Source organism: Ambystoma mexicanum, chromosome 1p (assembly GCF_040938575.1).
Source record: "Ambystoma mexicanum isolate Mex_15411 chromosome 1p, UKY_AmexF1_1, whole genome shotgun sequence".
Taxonomy (NCBI): Eukaryota; Metazoa; Chordata; class Amphibia; order Caudata; family Ambystomatidae; genus Ambystoma; species Ambystoma mexicanum.
In genome coordinates, this window is record NC_090921.1 from 279,087,530 (window position 1) to 279,104,333 (window position 16,804).

General features: G+C 43.0%; 1 protein-coding gene across 1 annotated transcript in view; it reads right to left on the minus strand.

Annotated features, from left to right (window-relative positions):
• The window catches only part of PCSK4 (proprotein convertase subtilisin/kexin type 4), a 1,746,539-nt gene that overhangs the window by 1,016,751 nt on the left and 712,984 nt on the right, over positions 1 to 16,804 (minus strand). Inside the window, exon 4 of the mRNA XM_069646705.1 lies at positions 8,186 to 8,314. Coding sequence (XP_069502806.1) covers positions 8,186 to 8,314 — 129 coding nt within the window. The remainder of the gene's footprint in view (positions 1 to 8,185; positions 8,315 to 16,804) is intronic.

Below are 16,804 nucleotides of genomic sequence, written 5' to 3' on the forward strand. Positions count from 1 at the left end.
TTCATTGTTGTGTCAAAATGAAAACTACTTGTTATGCTCCCGACTGTTGCTGTTTTCTTCAAAATAAAATGTGTCTATCATTTAAAAAAAAAAGAAACAAAGGTTTTGCGTTTGTTGTGGATGTGTGTGTTTAAGTTCCTGGTTCTGCATTAGATAATGTCATGGAACGTTTGGCTACGCTGCCCATTAACGTCATTGAAATAGGTAGAGCTCATCCTGAGCCTCTAGTGATGTCAGCGTTAGGGGCGGGCGAACCTAATCAGTGCTGCGAGGGCCTTTGAACTTAGGGTGATAGATCAACGAATAAGAATAGCACAAGATGGCGGCACGCGAGCTGTCGTTTTCGCATGTGTTAAAGTTACAAAAACTTAGGTAGGTTGCATTGGAAATGTATTTAAGAACTATCGAAGTATGCTCTGAAATAATAATAATAAATAATAATAATAAATACATGCCCGATCCATTGGGCCAATAACATTTCTGACCGAACTGCCCCTTTAAGGAGCGTGGCAGCTGATCAATCTAGGAATAAGGTAATACTGCCATTTCAGAACTGTAAAATTGACTGCTAACTTGCAATTTTTATTATTTTCTCTTTTATTCTGAAGGAATGGACTCTGGTGATGACGCCAGGAGTCTAGTCTGGCCGAGAAAGGCTACAAGTTGGCATCCGATGCGTCCTATCCAAAAACATCTTGGCTTCATCAGAGACCTGTAGCATCGAGGGGAACTTGGACGAAGACCTGGAGATCAACAGCGGAAACAAGGCTTGGTACCTGCAGATGCAAATATTGTTACAGCTTGATCTTATTTTGACCATCCTCCTGTTCCTGTTGAAGGTTTAAGATTTGAGAGTCAAGGGCACGGACCTTTTCGGCTAGTTTTGTCAGCCCCTGGTATTGGTTCCATAGGGTTTCTTCAGTCTCCTCAATCCATTTTCCTGCAGAAAGTACGTGTTTGTCTAAGGTGGGCACTTTTTGTATGCGTGCTGCCATGCTTCCTTGGATTTCCTTTTTTTTTTAATATCTGAAAGCAGCTGGACTAGGTCGCTTTTATCTCTGCTGTGCTTGAGTCATCTGGTAATGGGTTGGGATGTACCTGCACGGTTGCGGCCACCTTTCCTTTCTTAGTTTTAACTTATGTGCCCAACATTGTAATTATATCAGCCCATTTCATGACAGTTATCACTATCAGTGGATGACTTGACGTGGAGGGCACTTTGTCTGGTGGAGGCTCACTGGGGCGACAGGCCTGGATGGGATCACCTCTTGTCTTTACACAATTTCTCCAAAGCACTCTCAGCAGTGCAATCTCAAAAACACGGGGAGAGGACCGTCGGGCTGCCAGAGGCCAGGGAGGTGTTGCACTTGGCAGGAGCCCTGTAGTTCTCAATCCCACCGAGGGGAGGAAGGTGCATGGGAGCCACCTGGATGAAGAGGGGGGTCACAACTGTGGCACAACAGAGACCTTGAGATGCCGAATGACCTTATCTCCGGGCAGGCCACGGGCGAAGTCCTCTGGGGCTGGTCGCTTCAATCCTGAGACCTGCTTCAGCAAACAGGCGGCGCCCTCTGCTCCAAACAATGGCCCATCCCACTGCCCACCACACTCATGCATTGCATACCTTTCTACAGCTGATTGTGCCCAAGGCCCCTCTCGCTCCATCAGGTGAATGCCCGGGCCAGCACCATCTTGGACAGGCTCGCACAAACCTCAGCACCACGGCTGTGTGGTCCCCTGCAGCCCTAGTGGAAGTGAGGGGTGATCAAGGTCTTCACTGATCCGTGGGCCTCTGCTTTGTATCGGGCGGGTCGAGGCCCCAAATACCTGTCGAAGCTAGGCGAGAGGCGACCTACATGGCACTTGGCATGGACCGATCTCCTCCAATATAATGATTTAAAGTTTTTGCCACATACAACTTATCAATAGATTATAATTACTTTGAAATACCATAAAACATTCTATTTCATTACATCAAGAATAACGTATTTATTTTGCTCATTGATTTTATTTGTACTCCTGTTCAGCACAACAACATTGAGAAATGACACGTTGTACTTAAAAAAACATTTTTCATATCCCATATTAGAACAGCCTAGAGGGTGTTTGAGGGTTGTGATTGGTCAATCTGCGGGCTATACAAACTGGTTTAGCCTGCTGATTGAATACAGCCCGCAATTACTAGTGTAATTGCTTAACTGTTCCCGCTGCCGCGTTAGTCTCCGTGTAAATTCGTGTGCAACACAGCCCCACCGACTGATTGCAAGCCAAGAAACACTTTCCCCTTTGGCTGCATAAGAAAAAAGCTGCGAGATATAAAAGCTTCTGTTTTCTTTCTCATGGATCGTGGCATTTTCTTTTTTCACTGCAATGAAAAGACAGGGAACCTCCTCATGTTGTTTGATTGTTTGGAGCAGCATAGTATGGGAAGCATAATGGTAAACCACAGCAGACAAATGTAAGTAAGTAGCACACTAAGGTAATTTATATGCAGAGTGACCTTGGTAATGTTTTGTTACTGGGTTTTACTGTGCAGTAATTGGAAGCATACGTTTAAGAAGGGGGAAAAACACCGGAAATGACCTTAAATCAAACACTGGGCAGGCATCCACACACCAAATTTCTGTTTAATATCATACTCCACCCACCCAATCACCTTCCACCACCCTATAAAAAAAATGAGACATGTTTAATTGAAGTACAAAAAATTGCAAAATGGTAAATAAATGTCTGCAACATTTACCATTTTGCAATTTTTGGCACTTCAATTGAACATGTCTCATTTAATCTACTTTAATTAAACACTGAGGGTGTTCTAATAGCTTTATAGACTTGCAGCTCGGGCCGTACTGGCCGTTATGGTCCCTCATACCTCGTTAAAGGCCCTTGCTTCTCGTGCCATTAACTCGGTCTTCAGGGCCCATAATGCCCAGTACGGCCTGCGCTGCAGGTCTATATAGCTATATTAATATTAATATAATATTTATATGTACATAATTGTGATCGCCTTTACTGGATCAATACATGTTTGCTTTTGTGATAGATCAAATGTATATGGTCACTTGACAATCATAAATAGAGTTAATCCACTGATGTATACATAGCCACTCTTCGATTCTTCATATTTGTCAACCAGGTATCACCACTGAGAGTGCAGAGCAGTGTTTTTTTGTGTCAGTATTGGATACTTCTCAATCAAAAGATAGGCATACTTTGTTGATGCTTGCGTTTTTGCTTCTACACATATTATGTACGTTTTTCTCTATACAAAAACATGCTTTTGAATTCAACAATGGCTTGTACCCATTTGATTTGTTATAAGGTGACAAATACTGAATCAGCAATTTGTTAACTTTATATTTCAGAGCTTTATAAAGAACTTGAGGCTGAAACATGCAAACCATGGCTAACACACAAAACATGGAACCGATTGCCATCTACTGCAGAAAACAGTTCTTCGATGCGTGCATAAAACTAGGTAACCGGCATTTCATAATCTCCCTGTATGCAGACGATGTATTGTTATACCTAAAGGACCCACATGTAAAAGCGCAAGTACTGCTAGATGTCCTGGACAACTACGCTCGCTACTCCGGGATTGAATTCAGCAGGTCAAAATCTTGTGCGTTCCCGATGGCCAAGCTCACTGAAGTGGGAGAAGCTGATTTACCAGACGTGGGCATAAAGTGGCAACCAAAAATGTTTCGATACCTGGGAATTAACGTCAGACATACCCCAGAGCTCACACACGACCACAACACCGAAAAAGTAACAAATGCACTCCGCAACTCCATAAAGTTCTGGTCAAAACTACCACTTGCTATGATGGGCAGAGCAGCTATCACGAAAATGATCATCCTCCCGAGACTCTTGTATCACTTTACAAACATCTGCCACTACATCCCCACATCCTTCTTCAGAAAACTGGACTCGATAATAAGGGACTTCATATGGGGTACATCCAGACACAAACTACCCCTGCAGATTCTCACGTTGCGACATAAAGCAGGGGGGATACAACTTCCCGATTTCCAAATGTACTATTTGGCCGCTCAGCTGGGCCACGTGACGAAGTGGCTACAAGACGATCCAAACGCAGAATCAGAATTACTGAGGCTAACACCCTCCAACCTGCACCCCAAGGAGGCACTGTGGGACCCGCTGAAACAAACACGAGATGCCCCAATGATCCTACAACTGGGGAGACAGGTCTGGGCCAAAACCCACTCCACCCTCCAACTGAACCACCCATACTCCCCCGACACTCCCATCCTTGTTGACACATGTAGATCGGAAGCAGACCTCAGGGTGGCGAGAATCTGGGAGCGTGCTGGGATCTATGCATGGGGCGACATGTACGAGGACGCCAAATTCAGGGAATTCGAATCGATCCTAGAGTTAGAGGAGCTTGGTAAAGGCCAATTCCTATGGTACCACCGCATCAGACAAACTGCAAAGAAGAAGTGGCCCAAATGGCCTGAAGAACCCGGCTCGGACCCCCTCCTCAATGAGATGCACCAACTCTCGGATGGTTGGAAGCCAGTGACCCGAATTTACAGCCGTCTGATGGACAGACCCAATCCTAAAAGTGCAGCATTAAAAGGGAAGTGGGAGACGGACTTGGGGGTCACGTTCACGGACGCTGAATGGGAAAGAATACTGCTCTACCCCAAAGAGGTCTCCAGGAACACCAGATTTCGCCAAATTCAACTCAATGTTTTATACAGGACATACATGACCCCAAAGAGGGTGGCCAGCTTCAATAAAAAGACGACATCACACTGCCCATGGTGCGGCAGCGAAGCAGCGGACTTACAGCACATGTTCTGGACCTGCAACAAGGTGGCGCAATTCTGGTTTAAAGTGAAGCACGCTTGCGTAACCGCTGGCATCACCAGATACAACTGGGAACCAAAAGAGTGCCTGCTGGGGGCGTATCCCAGGGTTAGCAAATTCAAACATGTGCTCAAGCTAATGGACATTTCTTGCATCCTAGCCAAAAGGGCCATAGCAATGGCCTGGAAGTCGAAAGGAGGCCCGAGATACGAGAACTGGATCAAAGAACTAGACAGATGGACCACAGCCGAAACGAGAGCCTGGCAGGACGGAGCAAACACCGGAGCGGGTGACACAAACAGCTCCCTTGAAGCATGGAGGGCTCTCCTACGCGACATTCCATTCTCTGCTGATCACAAGCCCCCCTGAAGCCCAAGCCCCACCCAATTTAATACAAGACAGGGAGACACCGAAACCCGGACTTGGACTCCCATGAAGGCACCAAACTCTCACTTCTACACTTTCCTGCCCTGGAACTTAACTCATAAAACGACACCAATACAGATAAAGACTGTGCAGTTTATTGTTACGTTGTTATGTTGTTATTCTCTGTTGCAGACTATTACATACAGCTGATGAGTACCAACATCCAGCACAATTTGTAATATGCACTGAAAAAATAAAAATACCAATAAAATGCTTTAAAAAAAAAAAAACACACAAAACATGGAATGTAATTAACATGCAGTGAAAAATTAAAAATGTGAAGTTGGAAGCAGAACCATAAATACTAATTTTGTCAACTGAAACTACACCACTGCTTGCCCACATTGGAAAAGACAGCAGACAAAGCGCTAATAACGTTTACTCTAAGTCATTCGGAGCCTGCCAACACACCAACCAAAACAAATGGATGCGACTCCAATCTACTAATCCTAACTGCAGTGTCAATGAATGATTTAAAGGTAAGCTAAGCAGCAGAATGGATACTGCCTGTCTTCTATGAGCTCTGCTGTAAACTGGTCAAGCTTGTCAGCTGTGATATATTGTATGTATGCATCCGCTATTGCTAGAGTTTGTTCCAGAGGTGCATGTAGCATGTCAGATAGCTATTCTTCCCCAATGAGTATATTTCTTTCATTGCTTGTCTGAAAGTGTGGATGATGAGGCAGCATTGACCTTACTCTTATCCAGAGATGCAGTCACGACAAGCAACTGCAGTAAGGGATGGAAAACCATGCAAATTAAGGTATCAAGCCCCTACCTTTACTGAGAGAACGTTTATGAAAATTACAACTGGAATAGAAAGATTTGTCATTTATATGACGCTTCCTTAACCAACTCTGAAATAAGCGGCATGAGTGACCGTTCACGCTTATCTGAGAGGATTGGGGCAAAGAGCCCTGTCTTTGAGGTACACCGATACACCTGCTTAAGTCCCACTCACGCCACCCCCTAATTAACTAGGGTATGGAAGCCTGTAGCTACTCTACCCAACATCCCCCTGATCAAATATGCCAGCTGCTTGGATTTCAGTGCTGTACAACATGTTGCAATGCTGAGCGACCCAACACTTCTGGGGCCAAGGTGGGGCAACAGAAGGAGAGGCTCTCGATAGATCACTATAGTTAAAGCCTGCCACCAGAAATGGTGTTGCCTCACAGGTGCAGGAGAAAAAGCAGCATGAGCTAGGACTGCAGGCTGCAAGGCCACAGAAGGTGCAAGGTGGACATGTCATGAATCATGACTTTTAATGAACCATTTACAAAGAAAAGAGCATCTACTCACCCAACTGCAGAGTTTGTGGCTCCAGGATATGTGCTAGCCCAAGTTCTTACCATGTCTCGAACATGTCCCTGAGCCAATACAACAGTGTTGGGAGTATGCAGCTCCTACGGTGGCTAGTAAACCTGTGTCAAAGTTATGGACTTGAAGGTCGACACCAGTCCAGGTATAGCCGGAGATCTGGAAGTAGGGTGATCAAGCACAATTCCCCCGCTTATTAATAGTAAGGGAGTTAACTCCATGGCACATCTTCTCCCTCCACTCCTTACCCTGAGACAGTCATGGGGAAGAGGCATGCCTGTTAACCCAATCTGTACCACTACTTGAGATTCTGATTACAGGTAAACCAAAATTGGGAAAAAAAAGTGCACGGAACTCGAGCAACGTGTAGTTCAGGATTATGTTTTGAACATTGCCATTCAAAAAGTCCAGGCACAATCCGCACCTCAATATAGTTTGTCACCAATGTGGTTTAAACATGGACATTACCCCCTGCATTTTGCTGAAGCACATTGAGCTACACTAGTTTTGTTTCAAAGGGAAACATCATGTCTTCATGTCTTCCAAGAATGTACCATGCTTCCGGTGGAAATCGGCAATATGGTGCACACTGCACTTGTGTATCTAAAGATTAGAATTATAAATGGTTCTTTTATAACACGCTTAATGCCAGAGATTGGTTTGGGATTCGCAGGATTGGGATTCGAACCTGTGTTACGCTGTGTTGTCCTGCTTCCAAAACAAACGTTGCCCTGATCTATCCCCACTCAAAGATGGCGATGGGAACCTGGAATCACAGGAGAGCTTCCATGAGTAAATGAGGGAGAAGTTAATTTAAAATAGCAACCTGACAATGTATCTAAAACCATGCCCAAAATCAAAATCAAATGCTGCTGAGTAGATCACTTGGAAGATCAGTACCACAGGTTATCAGATTACCAAACAGACAAGGAATGAGGAAATGTTTGCAAGCAGAACAAAATAATCATGCATAAAGCCTACACAGAACCACCCCATTGTTGATGAATTGTGCAAGGCAGCAGTTCAGATGGTAGGATTAATATTGATATATTAGGTATGGTGGCTGTAAACTCAACTTAGAGGTTTCTTCTAGGAGCCCAGTTATATAAAGTAAAAACAGCTAGAAGCCTATTTGGGAGCAGTGGTTAGCCTGGTCGCACAGAGCAAGAACATCTGGCAGCTGCTGGAGCTCAGTCCAACCATACACAGTGCAAAACAGTCAGAACACTGGGAGGAAACAGGATCACCTCTCCCGCTCACATTGCAAACACAAGGTAAGAGCATAGAGCAGCCTTCACTCACACACAAGTTGCCTTAACACAAGATGGCCACGCAAGTAGGCCTGGCACCACACAGAACCAGAACATTACATAGGCGCAGACACGTCTAGACTCAAACAGTAATGTTAGTCATAACTAGGTAGGTGCAAGGCACCCTAAATCACATCCCTAAATCACATCTGGAAACCAAAGGTTCTGTGGGGCAGAACCTGCTTCAAGAGCATATATTCCATTGTTGTGTGGGTGGTTTAGAGGATGCCCTGTTCATGTATAGTTAAATGTGGGAACCCCAGAAGGGCTTCCTTGACACGTGTTACACTTACATAGTTGGCCATGATATCAGGATGGTCCTTTTCGATGCCGTCATCCAGAATAGTGACTACGACCCCTTTACCAGTGTATCCTATATTCCAGGCGGTGAGAACATTAAGGTCTGGTAGAACGTCATTATTCTGTAAGAAACACAAAACATGAACAAGTTAGCGCAGAAAGCTTCGAAGTACTATCCTCACAAACTGCCCCAGAGCCATGAGACCCTGTCTTGATATTGGGCAAAATCTTCCTCGGGGCCAGCCCTTTGAGAGCAAAAATACCCAATTCAGCCCAAAATACAGGTTCTATTGTGCTGAGCAGTGATCTCATGCTAGTGACAAATGACACCCTCAAAGTGTTAGCATATTTATTCTAAGCAGTGAATTTCATATACATTTGGGATTCAAGTTAGAGAATATTACAAAGCATAAAACAAAGAGCAATGCAAAATATAGTGAAACATGGAACTTAGATAAACATAGAGAAACATAGAGAAATATAGAGAAACATAGAGAAACACAGTCTTACGTCCCTTAATCAGCCCTGGGAGACCTGGGTTTTTCATAAGCTAGCTGTAAAACAAGCCCCGCTCATAGAAAAACAAGGCTGGAGGACACCGTGAGAGCCAATGCCGGGCACCTGACTGTACACGAATCAAGTCCACAGTACGATCTCCCCCTGATCCATGTGTGCATGGATATTTTATAATCTCTTGCTGTCAGTCACCATGACGCACAGTTCCAGAACTTTCCCTGTGCAACTGGCTCATGGAAAAAACCCAGCTCTCTCTGAGATGCTCCCTGCTCGCTCCTACCCCCTCCCTTGTTCCCATCTGCGCTGGCTGAGGAATGTCTTATCAGTACCTTCCCAGAGAAAAGGAAGATTAGCTTGGAGCCAGGGCTACCGTTAGTGAGGCTGAATATTCTAAGGGAAGCAGCGATGTATTAACCCCATCTGCAAGCTCTAAAAGGCATGCACTCATAGCTTAGTGTTTATAGCGCTTAAGACTGGCTATCTAAGCGCTATATAGGTGCCATGATGTTCCAAACACTCCAAAAACCTATTAGCTACATAGCTAGGGGCCCTCCCTGCCTGTCTATCAACAATGCTTAATTTGACCTATTTCATACTAGGCCTGCATATTCCTTGTAGCTCACTACTGCATAATGGAAGTGCTACAACAGACTACTGTCAGCATTTTTAGCACATACTTTGAATACACTATTGGCTTTCAGCGGCTAATGCTGTCATCTAAAGCCCTGATTGGCAAGGTTGCAATTTCGTGTATCACTACATTCCACCCCTATTCAACGTGTGTGCGACAAAATGCTGACTAATACCTATCAATATAGTATTTAGTGCAGTGATAAAGACCTTGGGGCTTTGCAAGAGGTTTAAGCAAACTATCTTCTAGCGGTTAGTTAGCGTGGCATGCAAGGTAAAACACTACCTAAACAAAAATGTACACAAAGTGAACAGTGACATATACCCTTGCCAAAACCTGGCCTACACAAAAAATACCTACACCAAGTGAACATGGACATTTACTCTAGCCAAAACATGGCCTACACAAAAATACCTAAATCAATTTTGTATAACTGATTGTCAGTTAAAAAGCAGCATGCAGTTAAAATGTCAAGGCAATCCAGTGTAGTCTAATCTACAATGCACTATTGCATTTATGTATGGTTACCAATTCTAAAACCTGGCAGCCTTTCACCCTAAGGGCCTACCCTCCCCCTGATCCCAGGGCATTCAAGCGTGACTATGGGCTGTGTGACTAGACACTTCCCCCAGGTAGGTGGAACCCAACCAGAAACCATCTAATTTCGTGAACAAGGTGAACCCATGGGCACCAGGTTGTCTAAATAAAAACAATTCTACTAATTTACATCAAAGCATGGCATGTGTTATTCATGCAATCAAAAGCAAGCAATTCAATCCATATGTATGCTGGTAACTGTAGCTCTGCGTGCCAGTGTGTGGAGGATGGTCGCCCCCACCCAGTAAAAAGCCAACACCTGCTGATTTAACAATGTTTGCCATACAATGCATTGTGTGTATTTAGCAGTCTTGTTGACCTGCCCTATGGCAGACAAAAATGTCTTCATGTCTAAAATTCTGTCATCTTCAATTGGCTGTCAATACTTGTAGCAGTGCTGGGCATATCAATGGGCCCCACTAGGCCAGAAGTTCTATAGCAGAGCTGGCATCAGAACCCATAGTGGCTAGCTTATTGTGCACAGTTTCTATGTCACAAGCATATAAAGCTCCTGCAATTAATGAATCTAGCTCCCTAGCTACGCGCACTCTAGTGATGGGCCATAGAAATGGACTCCATTTGTAGCAGCTTGGTAGTACTAAGGAAACATTGCCTCATGATAAATCTATGTCTAAGTGTAGCACTGTAATAATGAAGGTGTGCATTACCAGTCTACAATTTACATGTTGTCTTACCACTGGAAAATCTAACAGGTTCACAGTGTCTACCTTCTGTGACTTGGAGAATACCCTTCTTCAAGTGGGATATCTACCATATACAATATTAACTTTAGCCACAAACACCATACTACTATCCGGCAGTGGCTGTTTCATCACACCATGGAAAAAATTAATTTAGTCAAGTTATAGTTCATTAAATCTTGGCGAGAACACTCGCTGCAGTTCTTGGTCAGAAAAACATCACATTAGACAAATTAAACAAATGGTATCCATTCAGTGACAAAAGATGCCTGACAATGTGCCAGGCCAGTACACTAGCAATTCCATGTGGATACTCATTTGTAGCGCTTTTCCAAAGAATTATTCCAAATGTTTACAATCAAAAGGTGACTCTTTGCATTAGTGTGCTGGAGACAGCTGTCCCCACAAAAACATGAAACTGGTTGGTTTAACAAAAAACCGTGTCACACTCTGTGTCATAAAATCAAACATCAAGTCAGTCATGGTTTCATTTACCTGCCTTAAGCTGGCTGTAAAAGTATCCAGTGTTTCAAAGATTACCATTTCAAATTATAGCTCATACACTTGGCAGCATTACTTCAATTAAGAATCTTAACCTACGCACAGGTGACTTTGATGTGCGCACTCATCTTATCTCAAAATTAATTACACTCCTGCTTGCATAATTCTGCTGCCCCAACAGTTCATAAATCATTCTCCTGCCTAGGTGCAATGTAAAATATTTTTTTTTTTCAAAAACAAAACATCTCTGGTTAAAGCCATTCAGTTGGAAGAGTAAAACCATTTGGTTTTTTCAGATTCATCTCAACAGTGCATTTAAAAACCATTTTTCAATGTGTTAGCATTCAATTGCTGTGTCACACAGCTGTATGTGGTGCCTGATGTTACAGTCCATAATTCATTGTCCATAGTCCTTTAAACAAGAAAGGGCAAAACATGTCATTTAAATGTGTAGCATCAAATACTTGATAATTAGCCAAGTCTGCATCGTGCCAGTTCAGCAAAAGTTATTACTCTGTTGGACACTATTCGCAGGTTACAGCATTGAGTGCGGTGCAGGGCACGTTAAAGTTGAAATAGCATGTCGCAGTGGCTCGCTTTCTCTGAGAATGCGTCTGACCCTTCTTTGATCAGTGTCACCCACAAACTGCATATTCACTTTCTGATATTGTAAAATGTCTTGTTGTGCTTTGTCTAGGCAAAATACAAACAGAAATGTTAGGATGTCATCAAAACTTCAATATCAGCGTTATCCACCCCTTCCCATAATACCACCCCCATCTTCAAAAAGTCTCATCAGGTAACTACACACTTTGTCATTGCTACTGCAATTATTTATCACCTTTCTGCATGTTTCTGGGGGCTTATTTACACTCAACCATACGGGGTGTAACTGCCTAATCACAAACTCATTTGTGCAATGCAATCATAGCTGGTCAATGGTACCTCAGACTGATCTGTGCTTTTACAAAGCCATATAGTAAGTACCCAGGTCGCACAATGCTTTTCTTTTTCACCAAAGCGATCACAAATGCCAGGCGCCAACTTGCTTCCAGTGTCTCATGATCTTGATTCAGTTTGCCCTGCTGGCATCACTCCATTTTTCAAAGGTAAAGTCTTTCAGTCCAATACCGCTTGCAGTTGTACGAGCAGCTTTGTTTATTTATCTTTCTTTTCTTAGCAGTGTCTTTTCAAGCCTCTGGTTTTTTCACTTGTCATTTTTTCAAAGGGCGTTTGCTGTTTTTGAACCACCCCTTTGAGTGCGATAGTCTAAGCCAGTTTCTTTTGTTGCTTCAACAAATCATTCATTCTTGCACTAAGCCGTGTGGCTTCTGGATCATGGCTAATGTGCAGTGTTCATGTTGTACTTCAAAGCCCCGCTCTGCATGTTGTCTCTTGCAAACCGGCTAAGCACTTTTGTCAGTTTTGCTTCCATCTGGAATGCCATAATGTCTTTGTCAGTTACTCCATCCCCTGGCAATGTAGCTTGCAGTTTGCCAGATGTGTATTTTCTCTTCTCAAAGCGCCTAGAGGTTTCTTCTCCAGTGCACAGCGCTTTACTTCAGTTCACATCACATGGAGCATTGGAATGCAGCTTGCACAGCAATAGCGTTTCACTTCACTTCACATCACATCACATGGGAATGTGGTTTGCACAGTAATGTCTGTTGGAATGGGCAGCTGTCTTTTCTTGGCCCATTCACAGATGCATAGGTAAATGTTCAGATGTGATGTGCCCGTCTGCCATCCTGCATGAAGCCTTTGCTCCGTACCACAGTTTACTGGGCAAATTCTTTACTTTTTGAACAGCTCTCTGTTTTTGCTCCCCCTTCCTCAGGAATGCAGGCATGTTTATCTTTCGTGTGCACCTGGCAGCGCCATGAGCACGCAGCTTATCTCTTTTGCCTATAACTCTTATACTGTGGCGGCTTCACTCGTTTCAGACAATTCATCCAGATTAACTCTTTCTTGTACTGTTTCTGCTTTTGTTTGCCTTCACGCACCTCGCCCAAGACAGCTTCAAGGCACAAGCTCTGCACACACAGCAAGACTCTTGTTTTTCAAAAGCGGCACTTTTCTTGTCATTTTTCTACTCCATGTAATTTTGCAAAAATGTCAAAGCGTCTTTTTTTTTCTTGTAATGTGCGATCTTTCAAGAGAACTCACAACCCATTAAATCTTTGTGCTATCTTATCACACACAGATGTTTCATTCTGTTGTACCATTGCCAAACTATAACCACTCAGTTCAGTGCATTTAAAAATAAAACTGCCAATGTTTAGTGCAGCTCCCTGCACGTTTTTTTTTCTGCAAGAACAACCCACACTCTATTGCTTGTGGGCTGTTTAATGTGTCAACAACATTTTTCCCCATGTATCACAGTCAACAGGACACTATTTCCAAATCATACATCACTTATAAGGCAACAGCACAAATCCATGGCATAGCATGGGGACAGTCAAAAAATACTCCAGGGGCAATTTAGAAAAATATAAATTGTTTTTCCCCCCAACCATTGCAAGCTGATTCTGCAATTTCAAATCAGTACACAAAAATCGAAAATCCAAATAACATTCACTCACTTTCCTTTTAAGTGAGTCTCTCACCCAATATAAGCATGGCACAGCCTAAAATGCAATATAACCATTTTAGTGTGTTTCCTTTAAACAGAATTTGCCACCATTAGCACATGGAATTTTACAGTTGCCAAAAGAAAGAAAAAACTCTTTAGGCTCTCAGCACAGATGTTACTCATTCTCCTAAGCATGGCTCATTCCCCTTCCTCATTATTCAGGAATGCCAACCCTTCAAAAGCATATATCAAAAAAAACGAACCTTCGCCTCCGAACATTACAGCCCCCACTCGCTAGCACACTGGGGCTGAGTCAATGGTTAAATCACTATTCACAATTTGCATGTCAAATCCCTGCAATTATTTTTTTTTTTCCTGCCCTCATGACAGAATAGAGATGAGAACTCCGTCTCATTATGCATTCCAAATTACAACTTTAAACTTGGGAAACCACATGATAAAATTCTTTTTCTAATTGAGCATACATCTTTCTTAACCATTCATCGGAGTGCTTTAAACAAAGCCATTTCCCGCTTGTTTATTGCCTTGTACTCCCTGGCACCAATCCCATGCAATAAGTCAGTCACGACTGATTTACTGAAGGGAGTCTTAACCACACAAGCTATCGGCCACGGCAAGCCGACACAACATTGCTGCCTTTTGAAGTCTCAGAGCTGCAGTGAGACCATCAAGGAAATGCGACAGCCTGCTCCCCACTCTACACTGTGTTCTCTCACACCATTTGTCATGTCAGCATGGCACTGCTCTTCACAAATCCCACAAAGCTGCCACCAAATGTCTTGATATTGGGCAAAATCTTCCTCGGGGCCAGCCCTTTGAGAGCAAAAATACCCAATTCAGCCCAAAATACAGGTTCTATTGTGCTGAGCAGTGATCTCATGCTAGTGACAAATGACACCCTCAAAGTGTTAGCATATTTATTCTAAGCAGTGAATTTCATATACATTTGGGATTCAAGTTAGAGAATATTACAAAGCATAAAACAAAGAGCAATGCAAAATATAGTGAAACATGGAACTTAGATAAACATAGAGAAACAGAGAAATATAGAGAAACATAGAGAAACACAGTCTTACGTCCCTTAATCAGCCCTGGGAGACCTGGGTTTTTCATAAGCTAGCTGTAAAACAAGCCCCGCTCATAGAAAAACAAGGCTGGAGGACACCGTGAGAGCCAATGCCGGGCACCTGACTGTACACGAATCAAGTCCACAGGACGATCTCCCCCTGATCCATGTGTGCATGGATATTTTATAATCTCTTGCTGTCAGTCACCATGACGCACAGTTCCAGAACTTTCCCTGTGCAACTGGCTCATGGAAAAAACCCAGCTCTCTCTGAGATGCTCCCTGCTCGCTCCTACCCCCTCCCTTGTTCCCATCTGCGCTGGCTGAGGAATGTCTTATCAGTACCTTCCCAGAGAAAAGGAAGATTAGCTTGGAGCCAGGGCTACCGTTAGTGAGGCTGAATATTCTAAGGGAAGCAGCGATGTATTAACCCCATCTGCAAGCTCTAAAAGGCATGCACTCATAGCTTAGTGTTTATAGCGCTTAAGACTGGCTATCTAAGCGCTATATAGGTGCCATGATGTTCCAAACACTCCAAAAACCTATTAGCTACATAGCTAGGGGCCCTCCCTGCCTGTCTATCAACAATGCTTAATTTGACCTATTTCATACTAGGCCTGCATATTCCTTGTAGCTCACTACTGCATAATGGAAGTGCTACAACAGACTACTGTCAGCATTTTTAGCACATACTTTGAATACACTATTGGCTTTCAGCGGCTAATGCTGTCATCTAAAGCCCTGATTGGCAAGGTTGCAATTTCGTGTATCACTACAGACCCAACATATACAATTGTTATCCTTTTAAATGTAACTACCCAGGTCTATCATCCTGATGTTAATGTGTTCTAGAGTTAAATCAACAATAATAGCATAACCTAATACTGCCTGCAGCCCTACAAATAAGGGCTGTATCAAACACTTTTACTCCCCAGAAATAGGCAAATAAACCCTAAATTACTCCCGACAAAAAACAGGAAACAGACATGTAGAAACATGTGCCCCTGCTTTCACCCACACAGCTCCATGGATATGGTTTTGGCCACTAGTGCTCGAAGTACCACAGGAAGAAACTACTATCATGACTACCTGAACGGAAGCAGGAAACATGTATCATTTAATGTGCATGAATAACTAGGTACAAAGAAATAATTATTACAAAAACATTTTTGTTTTCCAGTTAAAACATAATTTTATTTGCTTATAAATTACTCCCATACAAATATAGTACCGTTTCAATTTTTAGTCCCTGACTGTCCGTAAGCAAAACCACCTGGCGTACATATGTCAGTAAACACAAATAGAGAAATGCACACATGTGATGTCATCAGTGACATTTGTGATGTCATCTTTCATGTCATGGGTGTTAGTCTTAGCAGTGCACAGTGGTGGCGCGAGTTATGGTTGCTTAGTTTACCATAACTGGCGAATTTCTGGGGGGTTTCGGTTTTACTTGTAACCATGATATGGATAGGTTGTTATTAGTGCAAAGTAAGTATAATGTTCCTTTCATGTCCTTGTGGCACTGAAGTTTATAGGTTTTTCTTAGGGCAACTGAACCAAAACGTCCCTGCAACAATGTTTTTTGTCAGTGAATTAATAGGGGACTGTAACCAGAACCTTCCTTTAGCATAGTTTTTTCAGTAATGGGGATAGGTTTTTAGTAGCGCAACCTAACCATAAAGTTCCTTTAACAATGTTTTTTGTTAGTGAATTTCAGAGGTTTTTAGTAGGGCACTGTAACCAGAACGTTGCTTTAGCATAGTGTTTTCTGTAAAGGTGATTGGTTTTTGGTAGCCCAACTGAACCATAACGTCCCGTTAATGTTTTTTCACAGAATCCTTGGCTGCCCTCATGACAAACTTGTTGAAAGCCCAAATTCCCCTGTGTATGTACCCATTTGTGCTACCCCTTCCCTTTCCTAATAGTGTCTATATATCTTAGAAATGTAAGGTGTACATGTTAAGTGTTGGTGAGTGTGCGAGTGGTTTTGCTTTTTGTGTTAAC